The sequence below is a fragment of the Manacus candei genome, unplaced genomic scaffold (assembly GCF_025592945.1).
Source record: "Manacus candei isolate 608988 ecotype Guabito, Panama unplaced genomic scaffold, ASM2559294v1 h1tg000047l, whole genome shotgun sequence".
NCBI classification, from domain to species: domain Eukaryota; kingdom Metazoa; phylum Chordata; class Aves; order Passeriformes; family Pipridae; genus Manacus; species Manacus candei.
Window position 1 is genome coordinate 2722426 of NW_026138095.1, and position 14597 is coordinate 2737022.

The following is a 14597-nucleotide window of genomic DNA, read 5'->3' on the forward strand; positions in this document are numbered from 1 at the left end:
TCCCTCCGCAGTGCTTTCCACGAGAGAGACTGTCGAGAGGTGTGAGTGGGTCTGCTGAGAGCCATCACAGCTTGTGGGACTTCACAAGGAGAGCAGAGAGGCAAAACCCACCTCTCAATCTCCAACCCTGTGCAGGCTGAGAGGGTTCTGTGGGCTCTGCAGAGCTCATGGACACGCACCATTACCCTGTGATGTGATGACTACGAGTGTGTTTCCACAACAGCATCATTTGCCTCTAGCCTGGGGTATGAACATCCATGGAAACTTGCAGCTACATAAATAGCACTGCATTTACAGCAGAAAGTGGGTACTGGGAGGTAAAGGGAACTCCCCAGGGAATGTATTTCTACAGTACCTGTGGGGCAGGAAGGCCAGGATGAACTTGGGGAGTCAGAAATCAGCAGGGACCCTGCTGCTATTGCTGTTCTCCACCACTCTTCCTGCTGTTCAAGTCTCTTGCTTTCTCTACCAACAAATTCACACATAAACAGCCAGACTGTGTCAGGGGCTATGGAATTCTTTGCTTTCCAGAAGTGTGGGTTTTGTGATTAGAGGCCCAGAAGTGTCTGCCCTCGACAAGCCTCTATAATCTGATTTACGTGCCTCATGCTTCACGTGGCAGATCTGCCCAAGAGCATTAAGCATTGGGGTGGTTCACCTGGGCACAGGTGAAATGTGGTTCATCTCTGACTGTTTGGTGCTGTGGGTCATTCACAGATGTTAATAAAGCTGACTTTACATTGGACATCTTCTATAGCAGGGACACCGAGTAGCTTTATAATAAAGAGAGAAATATCCAGAAGCTTTATTAAAGCTCATCAGAGACAACTAAAAATGGAAAAACCCCACACCTGATCTATGAAGGGGTGTCTGGGAGATCAGCAGGATTTAAAATTACCGGGATCTTTGGAGCTCAACGAGGCTGAAGAGCTCACACCTCAGCATGAGCTTTTCAGAGCTATTTCTCCCGGATTTCCTGTAAGACAATTTTATTTCTGAACTCACTTGTAGACCCAGTTTTCAAATGTTTCTCATGAATAAGACACCTGGATTCCTCAGTGGAACCATTAAAGTCAGTATTTTAGGTTGAAATGACCATTTTTATTCCTCTGAGTATGTGGGGCTTGTGCAGTTCGTGGTAGTGTAGGCCAGTGTTTGCACCTCACCTGGAATATTTCTGAGTCCTCCCACCACCACTCGTATAACAAAACAAGTTGTTCTGTTTTAAACTACAAATGGTTCCGAGGAACAGCAGGAAGGAAATCCCACAGCTTTCTGAAGAAACCGGGAAAACAGAGCTCTTGGTTTCCCAGTGCTGCCAGTCAAGTGCTGTCCCCCCGCCCATGGGCATGAGACAGCTCTGTTTTGAGGAAGCACTTTAACCCCATGGTCTTCCTCTCGTCACCATTCGTCACCATTTCCCCACGTGGAAAAGCCACCAACTCCCCAAACCGCCCAGCCAGCTCTTGCATCCACAGCTGAGCTGCTCGAGGTTGGTGGCACTCGAGGGGCAGGACATGCACCACAATTCCCAGTCACAACTCCTTGGTGCCTGTGTTCAGCCCGGCTCCACACCAGGAGTGCTTTGGGGAGAGATTCTCCCCTCTCCAGAGAAACGAGCAGTGCACAGGCACTTTGCCAGCTGCTGCCTCCCCATTCCCAACACCACCTGCTCTGTGAAAAGGGCTGTTTCCAGTGTGACTCCCAAACACCTTCCAGAAAGACCTTACACCTTTGTTTTCTCTGTCACTTCAGCTCACGCTGCCCCCCAGCCTGACCCCCAGAGCCAGCTGGGATCCACGGGCTCTGCAACAGGTCATGGCCCCAAACTCCCAGGGATGGGGCTGTCTGCCCTCGGACCCCACACACCCAATAGTGCCCCGGGGGAGCTGTGGCCAAACAGGATGCTGAGAACACAGCCCACCCCGGCCAAAGCAGCGCCAGCACTACCCTGGGCACTGCATCGCCCCGTCCGGACCATCGACCTTCCATCGGCCCCCATCCCTGCTCCAAACCCAGACCTAAGGCCCTGCACCCGGCCCTAGCCCCCTCCTTCCATCTCATTCCACCCCATTCCATTGCACTACACTCTATCCCATCCCATCCCATCCCATCCCATCCCATCCCCATCCCATCCCCATCCCATCCCCATCCCAATCCCCATTCCCATCCCCATCCCCATCCCCATCCCCATCCCCATCCCCATCCCCATTCCCATTCCCATTCCCATTCCCATCCCCATCCCCATCCCCATTCCCATTCCCATTCCCATTCCCATTCCCATTCCCATTCCCGGCCTCTCCGCGCGCTCCCTCGAGCGCCCCCACGCGGCCGCCGCGCGCCCCTTCATGCAAATGAGCGCGGGGCGGCGGGCGCTGATTGGCTGCGGCGCGCGGCGGTGGCGCCGCCCCCGGCGGGTGTGGGTGCCCGCAGCCAGGTGCGCCCGGCCGGGGCCGCTCCGCCGCTGCCTCCGCTCCGCCACCGCTCCGCCGCCTCTCTGCCACCATGACCGTCACACGGCTCGACCAGGGCCAGCGATACCGCCCGCGGATGGCCTTCCTCAAAAAGGTGAGCGCCGGGACAGCCGCACCGTTATGGGCATCAGCGCTGGCGGGCACGCCGGTGCCGCGTCCGGGCGGGGCGATGCGATGCCCGGGGCAGCGCTGGCTCTGCTTTGGCCGGGGTGGGCTGTGTTCACAGCATCCTGTTTGGCCATGGCTCCCCCGGGGCAGCTCTGGCCGTGTAGGGTCCGAGGGGTGACAGCCCCATCCCCGGGAGTTTGGGGCCATGACCTGTTGCAGAGCCCCGTGGATCCCAGCTGGCTCTGGGGGTCAGTGTGTGCTGAAGTGACGGAGAAAAGAGAACTGTAATTTTGTTTATTTTTATAGCTTAGCCTCAGCTGAATGATTCTCCTGACACGTTTCCTCCCCCTCCTATATTTTTCCCCCAAACCACTCAAATGTGTTGTTTCCCAGGGGAAAACCCATCACCTGCAGTGCCAGGCCAGTCAATGCAGCTCTGGGCCAGTTGGTCCAGTGCGTGGTTCCCAGTGTTTGCAGCTGATGTCTGCTTTCAGAGGATGTATTACAGCCACTGTCTGCTCTCTACCTCCTTCCAGTTTTTCAGAAATGAGCGTATTTGTGACCAGAAGCACTCTAAGGCGTGGGAAGAACTATCACCCACGCTTTTGGGTGTGATGTGTAATTTTGTAAAGCATTTGGTGTTGTTTTTTTTTTTTTTTGTAGCATTCATTCAAAAGCGTCGCCAGTTGTAGTATAACTGGTATCTGCAGATTTTAAAAAGCAGAGTGTTAAACTAGCTTTTCTCCTACTCACCTCTCCTGCCTGTGGCTTATCCTGTTGAGTGGAATTAACTGAATTTCTAGTGACAAGTACGGCCAGCGAGTTGCTGTTCAAGTTGTAGTTAGCTCTCCTCAATACCCATGACCTAAGGAGGATTCCAGGGGTGAAGTGAGGGGAATTTGGGGCTGTTCAATGCTAAGCCTTACGTAGCAATGTGTGCTTTTCACTGCTTTTTGGTACAAGCAGTGTGCTTTTTACGCCAGAGGAAGTAAAGAGGGTATTTTCTTTGATGCTGCGTCTTGCAGGGTAAATTTGGCTGGGGAGCCCTGCCAAGGGAAATACTCTGGGCCAAATTCTGCACTGAGTAATACTCTGTGGAGTTGAGTGCGGGGGTGCAGAGGAGAAGCTGTGTGCTTTGAGAAAACAACCGCCAGCAGCTGTGCTTCAGCTGCTCTGTGGGAGTGCAGCAGCCTTTGCAAAGTGCTCTGAGTTCCTCAGATGGGAAGACCTGTCAGAGTACAGCAAATTACTGTTACAGAGCGTTCACCACTCACACACAGAGCAAGCACCACTCACACTGTGAGCAGCGAGGGGGTTTCAGTAGTGCCTGTGCTTTGCAGGTCTAAGACCTGTTAGCAGTAGGAAAGGAAGCTCCTGGGTGGTCAGCAGAAAGGCCCTGGCTCTCATCTTTGCTTTCGTTCCTCCTCTGTTTTTTCCAGACCTTGGAGAAGCTGTGTTTGGAGCCTTGGCTGTTCCATGGCAGTGTGGTCTGTGTGCAGACAGCCACGTCCTCAGAGCTGTCTGGATACACCAAGCACCCTTACAGGTTGCCTGTAGTGGGAGCTGAGGATGCTCAGCATCCAGTGAGCACCTTACAGGCTTAAATCCACAAGGACCTAAAATCCTAGAGAGAAGCTTTGTTAATTGCTTAAGCCCGTGCTCACGCTTTGCTGCCGGCTGACACACAGGGGATCCCTGCCGTGCTCTCAGGCTGCTGGCCCCGTGTGCCTTTCTGGGGTGCTGCTCCAGCATGAGGCTCATGATCACAGCAATCCTGCCACTGACACGGGGAGAGGACAGGGGGTTGCTTTAGCAGTGCTGTGTTCGTGCTGTGAGGCTGCTCTGCACAACTTGGGCTGGATGTGGAGCTTGGTCTTCATGGCTGAACCAAGGGGGGATTGGAGAGCCCCCTCCAAGGCCCTGCAACACCTGCTCATCCAGCAAACACTCATGCTGACACTTAGGCTGCTTTATTCTATTTTGTTCCCCTCCTAAACTGTCTTGGTGAGAAGAATACTGGCACAAAGATCTGTTGGGACAGAAGGCCCTGAAATGCATTTTGGCTGCATGCACTTGGCTGGATGCTGGGAGAACTTCAATGAGGCCAAACCCTTGGTGCCTGTGCCTGCCCCAGGGTCAGGGGCTGGCTCTGTTGGGCATCCCCTGGCAAAGCTGGAAGCAGGACTGTGCTTTCCAGCAGCTACTGGGCTGTGTGTTTTCCCTTGCTGTGCTACACAAGCTGCATTGTGACTCATACCTTGTGCGCAGGGCTGATGGATTGTATGCTGTTTGCCTTTTCCTCTGCCTCTTCCTTACTCTGGTCCCCAGTGGCTGCTCCCAAAGCTGCACAGCAACCAGGGAGGGACCATCCACAGCCTGGCTGGGGGCTTTTCCAGCCAGGCTTGGCTTCTCAGGCTTAGACCTTCCAGCAGCTGCTGGTCCTCATCTGCCTGAGCATTTCCCAAGGTGTGCCAGCACCTGATTTGTGTTTTTGCTGTAAGGAGCCATCCAGTGGGCTCCTGCTCTCTGTTTAAGTGAGACCCAGGATACGGCTGAAGCTGAGCCTTAGGTCAAGCTCAGCATCATCCCATCCTCCCTTTCCCTTTCCCAGGTGGGGAGATGCTGGTGCTGCACCTTTCTTTGGAGCATCACACCAAGCGTGACATGCTCTGAGCAGTCCTGGTGAGAGCCAGTGTGCTCAGCCAGGCCAGACTGTGGGAAGAGCCAGCTACAGCCCTGCCCTCCCCATTCATACATTTACTTGACTTGGCTGAGGGATCACCACGTGGGATCAGGCTTCCCCCTCTCAGCTTTAATTAAGAAAAAGCAGAAAGTTTTAGGTGGTTAACAATGGATTTTTGTTATTTCTTCTTTTTTTTCTGATCATCCATCAATGTGCAAAGCAGGGTTGGTAGTTATAGTCCTAGAAAACAATTGAATGAGCCTTTGAGGGCAGAGTTGGGATGAAGGACTGTATTGTTACCTTGGAAATCTGAGCAAGGGGGGCTGATCCTTGCAAACAGTAACAGGCAGGGAGGGGGGCTAGAACCAAACAAATACACACGATGGAGAAGGCAGCAGATCTTTAATTATAGCACCAGGAGTGGACACTCGGCTGGGAGCTGGAACCTGCTGAGAAAATGATCTTTCTTACATCTGAAGCAAAGATGCCTCTGTCTGATTTAATGCTGGGAGGGGCTGAACTCCTCACCTTGGAAATGTTTTGCTCTTGTGTGTCAGAGACTCAGCACCCGGATGATGCTTCAGTGTTGTAGATGCCCTGACCCTGGGGCAATTTTACCTGAAGGGTAAAGCTCAGGGAAACAGGGATGGGAAATGCATCTGGGATAACTCAACCAAGCAGTCCATCAGTGGTCATTTGCCCCCACTGCTCCATGCCATAGGACAATATCCATGCTGGATCCATCCTCCTTCTCCAGAACCATGGACACCCCATCAGTCACTGAACATTTGAGCTCCCACGTGCTCCTGAAATTCAGTGATGCTTTTTCTTATCACATGTGAGTTTGAGTTTTGCTTTGCATTCAGTGAGCCCTGTGACTTCCTGCAATCAGGTGGGGGACAGACAGTTTTCCTGTTGCTCCTTTGCGGCTTTCAGGGTGAGATCACCTCCATGAAGAGATTTTTGTTGCTCTGAAGGGAGAACTCCATGGCTGTCATGCCCCATGGTGGCTCTGTGCTTGAGGTGAGCTCTCCCCAGAGCCTGGCTCCTTTGGAAGTCCTGATATTTACCTCTTTGTGCATCTCCACCCACCAGCCAGCACCAGGAAGTGGCTTCTGGCTCTGCAAAATTCAAAGCAGGCAGCTCTTTCCTGGCTGAAAGCGTGACAGAATGTACTGGAGCCCTGAGCAAAGCAAGGAAATGCTCCTGCTGGGTTTTAACCAGCCCTCCTGGCCTCTCACCAGTGCCAATGGCAACTCCTGGTCACTGTAATCACCAGTGTTCCCTTAGGAGAAGAGACAGGCTGAGTTTTGATCAGCAAGGTGAATGGTTTGCAGCCCTAACAGCAGCTCCTTCCTTTTTAATGTATATAATTTCTCCAGTGACAAGAGGGAGTGTGGCAGGGTACGGAGGCGACAAGAGCTGCTGGTTGAAGGAAGGGAACACACTGTGCTGGGAGGCTGTGTGGGTTTCTGAGCCAATTCCCTGCTCTCAGCTGGTTAAAGACCTGTTTGAGCCCACCAGGAACAGCAGCCCTGTGCTGGAGCAGGATGTGCTGTTCCAATTCCAGGGAACAAGTCCTGCCTGAGCCTGGTGGGACCTGCCGGGTGGTTGCAGCACTGGGGTGTGGTGGGGATGAACAGGGCTGTGTTTGCCCCCTGTATCCACATGCTGAAGTGTTCCCTGCTGAGTGACTATGCAGTTATAGAGAGTAGGTGACTTCCCAAGATACCTGAGAGGCTTAGAGGGAACTGAATCTGAATTTCCTGAATTAGCACCCTGCCTGCTGGACCATCCTACCTCAGCTCGTCCCACACAGCTCCACAGGCATCTCGCCATGCACAGCCTTGAACTTGCTGAGGCTGAAATTGTGGCCTAAGAAAGTCTGCATCACTTTGGGTCTGGTTTTGCTATTTTAAAATATTTTGTATACGTATTTATACAAATATTTGTGTGAAATTTTACCAGGCTTTTCTGTTTTAGTATTAATTTGTCACTGCCTTTAAAAGCAGTTGAAAATCCAGTTTTACTGGCAGGCCCAGGGTGCATCCTGTCACTACAGCTTAAATCCTCACTGAACTTGGCAAGACTTGGGAACTAAGTCACTGTGGTGCCTGTGAAGACAATGCCCTTCATTATGCGTGAGTGTCATCAAGTCACACTCATTAAATCCTCTACTCCTAGTTAAAAAGCTACAGCCTCACCCAAAATGAATGTGCAGAGAGACCAAATTGGTCCTGTTGAAACAGCTTTGATTTAGTATCTCTGGAAGCAGAAGACAGAAAGAAGAGCATCATCCCCAAAGCCAGTGCTCGGGTGATCTAAAACAGGGAGATGAGGAGCGTGGCCCAATCCACCCATCTGAGCAGAGGATCCCAAGGGGAAGCAGGGGCTCTTGTGCTTTTGGGATGGTGCTAGTAGGAAGTCAAATAAAAGATCTTTTAAAATAATTAAAGATAATTGGAAACCAGAAATAGAAGAGGTCTGGCCCTGAGGGTGAGACTCATTCTCTGTTAAAAGCATCGCTCAGGAGTCCAGGTGGGAGATGCTGCCAGATGGGATGATGTTGCTCTGGATGGTGTGTTTCTGCCCCATCCCTGGAGGGACTGAGATTTGCTGCCCGTAGACCCTGTCTCAAAGCTGTGTGTCTCAGGATGTGCTGTCTCAAAGGACAGTTCTCATCCCCCCCACACTCCAGTTTGAGCTTCTTGCTCAGCCCCAGAGCAAAGCAATGTGCTTCTCTTGCTCTTCTGCAGTCCTGCCTGGTGATTATCAGCAGACCAGAAACAGAACCTTTGCTGTTTGGTCTCCAGCCAAAATATTGCTGATATTCATGGTGCATGGTGCAATATCTACAAGTCTGTGCACAGCTGGGGGATCTGTGCAATAGAAGCACAGATTCTATTTCCTCCTTTTTTTTTTTCTTTCAAATTCCCCCAGCAAAGAGCCCACTGAGCTAGAGAGGAACACTTACGGGTAGCAGAGATTTTATTTATTTATTTTTTCTGAACTCAGCTCTCATGGAGTGATTGCATCCTATCCCTGGTCTGCTAACCCTGGCTGTGTGTTCAGTGGGAGGGAGTGACTCTGTGAGTCAGTGTGAGAGCTGACATGGTTTGGAGGTGGCATCTCTCATGGCAGGGGGGAGGTTTGGAGGGGGCTGTGGCTGTCGAATCCATTCCTGTGGCACACCACTGCCCACCCCTCTGGAATGCTGCAGTGGTCCTGGGGCTCCCTCCTGCCCACTCCTGTAATCCATCCCATCCCATGCTTTGCAGATCGAAGCACTTATGATGGAGATGCAGAGTCCAGACACAGGCATCAAGACACAGACACAGACAGTGATGGTTGCCAGCATCCCACACGCTGTGACAGGTAAGAGCTTCCCTGGGGGAAGGGACCTGGCTAAGAAAGTTCAGCAGAGAAAAGCTGTGTGTGGACCCCATGGCCAGGGTTGCCAGTGCCTGGCTGAATGCTGGAGCCTTGCTCCCAACAAATATTCGCTGTACATCCTTTGAGATGTACCTGCTCCCTTTATCTCATACTCACTTGTGTCTCACTTCATTCCTGCTCTTTGAGTCAGAGACACAAAGATTGATAACTTGCACTTTCAGCTGTCTCATGGGGGTTAACTCAAGTGACCTTGCTTTCTTTCAGCATAGAGGTGAGTAGGTACTGCAGCCTCCAGACTTATCATATTCCCAGTGAGGCTGGATCACAAATAAAGATAAATATTAAAACCCCATTAAAATAAGCAGCCTGGAGGCAGACTGAAAGACGGTACTTTAGAAATGAGCAATAAGCAATTAGTCTCCCATTTAATGTTTACTCCTAGTAATAATTTTTCTTTAGTAGGCAGGAAAAGCACAAAATACTCAACCCACTTCTGTGCCTCTAAGTGACAGCTTTGCCTCATTCAAGCAGGCTGAGGAAGCAGCAGACAGGACCTGTGCTGTGTTCAGTGTTACAGGCAGCTCTTATCTCAGCCTCCTTGTGCCTGCTCCTCCATTCACTGGGCACTATCAGTACCTCTGCTTCCCTGTCCTCCACAAAAGCTCTTGTGAGGAACCCTCTGCTGTAAATATTCACACACAGTCTTACCAAAGTTTCTTCCTCCCGCTTTGGTCTTTCTGCAGCGCTTTGAAATTCAGCACAAAAACTCCCACTGAAACCAGTGAGTTTGCTCCAGGCGACTCAGGAGACTTTCCCCAATGTGTTTGCAAAGTCTGGTAGGCCCTGGGTGTTGTTTGCCCCAATTTTTTTTTTTTTTTAAAAGCGAGGATGCAGAGCCACTGAAGTCGCTTGTCCATGGGTAGAGTCAGTTGGTGAAAGGGTCAGGAAGAACTCAGGACACATCTGAAGCTCGTTCTCAGCAGCACCCTCCATGCATTGCAGTGCAAACCACATCCTGGCTCACACAGTGATTATGCAGCTGAGTTTGGTGGAGGTTTACATGTACAAAGGAGCTGGCCTTGCCTCCCAGAGCTGTCAGGGAATAGTTAAGGCAGCGCTGCACGGAATATTTCCCTGTGCTGAAGGTGACATCCCACACAGATTAAGTGAAGGGGAACAAGAACTTCTCTTGATGTCTGCCCAACATAAAACACCACTTCCTAAAAGTCCATGGCCAGCTGGTGTGGAGGGACAGTGCCTGTTGGCACTCATCCTCTTTGCGTGCCGTCTGCTTCATTCTGGTTCCTTAACCAAAAGTGCTGCAAGTTGCCTCTTGCATAAGTCATAAATTCTAGTCCACTTCTGAGAGGCAAGTGAGTTCCAGTCCCTTTGCTCACCACTCTCTAAACTGTGATATTTTTAGTGCTGCACAAGCTGCATGGATACTGATGGACCTCTGGGTGTTGCAAAAGATACTGATTCATGTCTGGCGAGGGCCTGGTGAAGGCATTGGAGCAGTGGACACAGATCTAGTGTAGAGAGCCTGGCTCTGCATGTGCAGGAGGCCAACTAGTTAAATTCACTCAAAGTCAGTAAAACGGCTCACAAATAAACCTCAATGTTGAATGTGCACCTTTGGGGGAAAGTGCTTACAGAGAGAGCTGTCTAGAAATGAGTGATGAGATAATCCTTTAATTTCATCTATTTCAGGAAGCAGGCAGTAGGATAAGAGCTCTGAGCCCCTATTAGAAAGTTAAGTCATCACTGCAATGTCAAGAAAGGTCAACACCTCAGTCTGCAATCCTAAGGGAGGTCTGGAAGGAAAGACCAGTAATTGATCAGGGAACAAGTGCATTTTTACCCTCTTTAAATGGAAGGAGGTTCATGAAATTTGCCCCCCAGAACGTAAAACTAAAACTGCTGGAGATTTATGCTGACTGTGGGTGCGACTGCTCACACTCTAAGAAAAGAACTGAGAGAGATAAAATGTGTGTGAACGGAGAAATCTTGTCTCTCTTTGATAAATTCTGTTACCACTGCAGCTTGGGTCTGAGATTTGGATATCCCCTCTATTCCTTCAAGGACTCTTAGAGGACCAGTCACTGTTTTTCTATAAAACTGACACAGGACCGTGATCTGTGAATCTGGAGGTTCTTTGCAGTTAATCTTTCAGGACAAGGTGATGCAAAACAAGGGGCACTTCACCCTCCCTGGGTGTGAAGGCTGTTGCATTGCTTAAGGCACTTCACCTTCCCTGGGTGTGAAATCTGTTGTATTGCTTAAACCCTCTCTAAGCCACCTATGAGGGTTTAGGTGCAGCTCAGGCCAGCTGTGCTTGTGCACACACTTGCTGTGCCATCCCAAGGTCACTGCCTGCCTCGGGCTCCCTCTCCCAGGGAATGGTGCTGGCTTGGTGAGTGACAGGATGGCCAGTGGGAGACCAGCAGTGCATTTTATCTGTGCTGCCTTGTGTGGGGCATTTGAAAGTACATTTGCAAAAAGGGGTCTGTGCCCTTGGGGGATCCAGAGCTCAGTGAGGACTGGAGAGGTCTCATTTTCACCTGATGGGGTTTTTTTTGCCTTGCAGGTAATGATATATTGCAGTGGATCCTTCAGCGCTTGCAGATCACTGCAGAAGGTGGGTAAAAATGTGAAAATTGAGGCTTTTTCAGCTTCGAGTTCAAAACTTTAAGGTCTCCATAGACAGAACCTTTTAGATTAATTCTTCTCCCCTGCACAGGAACTCACTTTTAATTCCAGTGCAGTGTTTCTGTGCAATCAAAACGTCTGCCTTCTCCATTTTCAGAGGCACTCCACCTGGGAGACCTGTTTGTCAAATATGGATACATCTACCCTCTTCAGGAGCCAAAGAACCTCACCCTCAAGGCAGATGGCAGCCTGTACAGGTTTCAAGTGAGTTGCAGCTTCTCTAAGCTGTTGTGAGAGGGTTCAGCACTAGTTTTTATTAAAAACAGGCAGCTGGGGCAGTTCCCCAGGACCTGTAGCTGTGAGTCCAGGCTGTGCAGCCCTGCAGTTGTTCAGTGTGCAGGAGGAAGGGATCCACAGAGAAGCCTCAGAATGCAGTTTACAGGGAACCTGTGATAGTTTCTTCAACTAAATTAGTGTACTTGTTCAGCTTAATAATAGCTGTGCTTTCTTCCAAATGTGTGCTCCCTTCCAGGTCTTAAAGTAGCAAATGGAATTGCTGGTTGGAAGTAGAGAATGATCTGGGATCATTGAATAATGAATATACAAAAAGCACAGTAATAAGGGGATGTTTTCAGTGTTTGTGGTTGGACTGTTTCCACCACGATGGGAAATCAGAGTGCCCTCACTGGTACTTGGAATGAGGAGTCTGGTTCCCACATGGTGCCAAATCAGGCTCCAGCATCTCAGTATGAGTGCTCAGGCAGCAGGGAGAGGTTGTCCATATTAACTGATGGGAGAGGTGGAGTGGATTTGATATTGGCAGTCGGTTCTCCTTCTGTAGCTGTCCTGCACCACCGTGCCAGCTGACACACAGCTGAGGAGCTGAGGCTCTGAGCACAGCAGAGAACTTTCCTCCCTCCAGTGTGGGTGCTTCCAGGTGCCTCTGGGCATGAGTTCAAGGCCTTTGTGCACTAACCAGAGACTCATTTCTCTGCAGACCCCCTATTTCTGGCCTGTGCAGGGCTGGGCTGCTGATGACACAGACTATGGTGAGTTCTGCACTGCTCGTGTTTGGGAGGGGTAGGGAAGGCCCGTGGGTTTGTGCAAACAGTCCTGCACCACGTTTGCTCTTCTGTCCTTGTGCTGTGTCTCCACATGCAATGACCAGCCCTTACATTTTTTTCCATGCTCTCTTGTGAATAATTCTCAGTAGTGCTGAATTGAGGGTGTGACCATCTTGTGGTGGCCTTGATGAGAGAAAGTGCTTAAGCTCTTATGTTCCACTAAGATCCATCCGACAGGAACACATCTGAATTACCTTCCTGGGTAGGGAAGACTTTAAACACAGGATTAGATTTCCCTGAGTAGTTAAGTGTATTCCTGGATCTGAGCCCAAGACTATCTTCCTGTAGATTTGGATCAAACCCTGCATTCAGAGATGGTTCTTTCTTTATAGAATGCACAGTGGCTTCCAGTATCTCCTGATGGCTCTTTCCATATAAATCTTATGTTGCCTTTATGATGCTTTTTAGTGTAAAGCTGGTCATGAAACTTGGGCTGATGAGCTTGGTTTGCTGCCGTGGGCTGCGCAGTTCACAGACTGATTTGTTTACACCAACATTATCCTCTGTGGCTTTTATCTGCATTAGGCTGCAGATCTCCCGGGGAAATAAAAAAGCCCATTTTTAGATTGGAATGTTTTTATTAGAACTTGAGCAAAACACTGGCCTGTGTTCGGGAAGCTTGGAGGTCAGACTCTGAAGAACCTCAGCATCTGAAGGATTTGGTCCAGTATCCCTTGATCCATGAAAGCCTGGCCGAGTTCCCAAAGGAAGGGTGATTCCTGGCAGGAGGCACACGCCGCCGGTTCTGCCTGGCTGCTCCCAGCCTGGGCATCCAAAGTGAAAGCACTGAGTTCTTTTTTCTCCCCTGGGCTTTTGTGAGCCTGGAGCTCATGGTTAGGAAGATATCGTAGCAGACAAAGACTCCTGGGTTTGTCATGTGGGTAGAATTTTAATTGTTTTAATTGTTCTTGGACTTGTTGGTTTAAGTATTACTGACTGCTTATTTGCTTCTCCTTCACAGCAATTTATCTGGCAAAGAAGAACATTAAGAGGAAAGGGATTTTGGAAGAATATGAAAAGGTGAGGAGATGCTGCACTTGTTCCATGACAAGCCCCTCATTTGCTACAGCTTTAGCCCTCTCTTGCTAATGCAGCATGGCAAAAAATCACCTCTTTAATTGCATGAGGTGTTACTCCAGCAGTATCAAAAGCCCAAATTTTGCAAGTGTAAAAACAGCCAGTACAGATAAATGCTGGGAAGAGAATTATAATTTTAACAGGGGTAATTGCTCTCCTTGCAATGGGATTTTTGAACTGTTGCAATTCTTGTAATTACGTTCAGAACAATCCAGATTTCCTGGCTCATTTACCAGCTTGGCCTCCTTGAGCTATGGAGAGTCAAGAAAACCCTGGCATGGGAGTGCCCTGGTCAGAATTTTCACACTAACTGCTTTTTAAATTTTTATTCCAGGAACATTACAACATGCTCAATCAAAAAATAAACTACAAGTGGGATTTTGTCATTATGCAGGCCAAGGAGCAGTATAAGTGAGTTGACTTGCATTCCCTCATTTGCATCACTGGGGAGGGTACAAGGAGCAGAGCTTGGCTGTCTTGGTGCACAGTTAAACTACCCTTCAAAAACACCAACTGCAGCTTTAAAATGACTTTTAGGAGAGGTTTGGATTTTGCACCTGATGTGGCTCCCTGAAGAAGCTGAGGTCTGATGCTGCAGTGTGCAAGCCCTTGTTAGGGACAGCTTCATTTAGCTCAGTGTTGTCCAGGAGCATTTGTGCACCAGGCCACTGGACTTAGGGCCTGTTGTTGGTCTGGATCAGTTATTACTTGCACATCTCACAGCTGAATGGAGTGCCCTGAATGAAGAAGCAGTAAATGTTCCCAGCAGGGACTTCTGGAGAAAACTGTGAGGTGCATACTGAGGCACCCAGCTGAAATGACTTGATTTTAGAAGCTGAATCCTTCAAATGGGAAAGTTAGTGAATGTTAGATGGTCTTACTCCTTTGGGCATAGGATCTTTCCTACTCCTGTGGATCCCTTTTACCTCCTTTTACCTCCCAGCTCAGCAGGCACTGCCTCTGCTGTTCAGCAGCCTCTCTGTCTTCCCTGGGATGGCAGCCAAGTCCCCGGAATACAGCTCATCAGATAACTGTCTCATTAGACACGAGACTGTTGTTCTTGTAAATTGAGGTCAGACTTGGGCTAAG

At 49.8% G+C, this 14597-nt stretch overlaps 1 protein-coding gene across 4 annotated transcripts in view; it reads left to right on the forward strand.

Annotated features, from left to right (window-relative positions):
• Positions 1-2442: 2442 nt before the first annotated feature.
• RGS9 (regulator of G protein signaling 9) overlaps positions 2443-14597 on the forward strand; it is a 32278-nt gene continuing 20123 nt past the window's right edge. For all 4 annotated transcript variants that reach the window (XR_007906270.1, XM_051797670.1, XM_051797671.1 and 1 more), the window contains exons 1-7: positions 2443-2568; positions 8544-8640; positions 11246-11296; positions 11465-11571; positions 12305-12356; positions 13393-13451; positions 13843-13919. Coding sequence is in view for 3 of the 4 variants with exons in the window: in XM_051797670.1 (XP_051653630.1) it covers positions 2506-2568; positions 8544-8640; positions 11246-11296; positions 11465-11571; positions 12305-12356; positions 13393-13451; positions 13843-13919 (506 nt within the window). In the remaining variant the exon portion in view is untranslated. The remainder of the gene's footprint in view (positions 2569-8543; positions 8641-11245; positions 11297-11464; positions 11572-12304; positions 12357-13392; positions 13452-13842; positions 13920-14597) is intronic.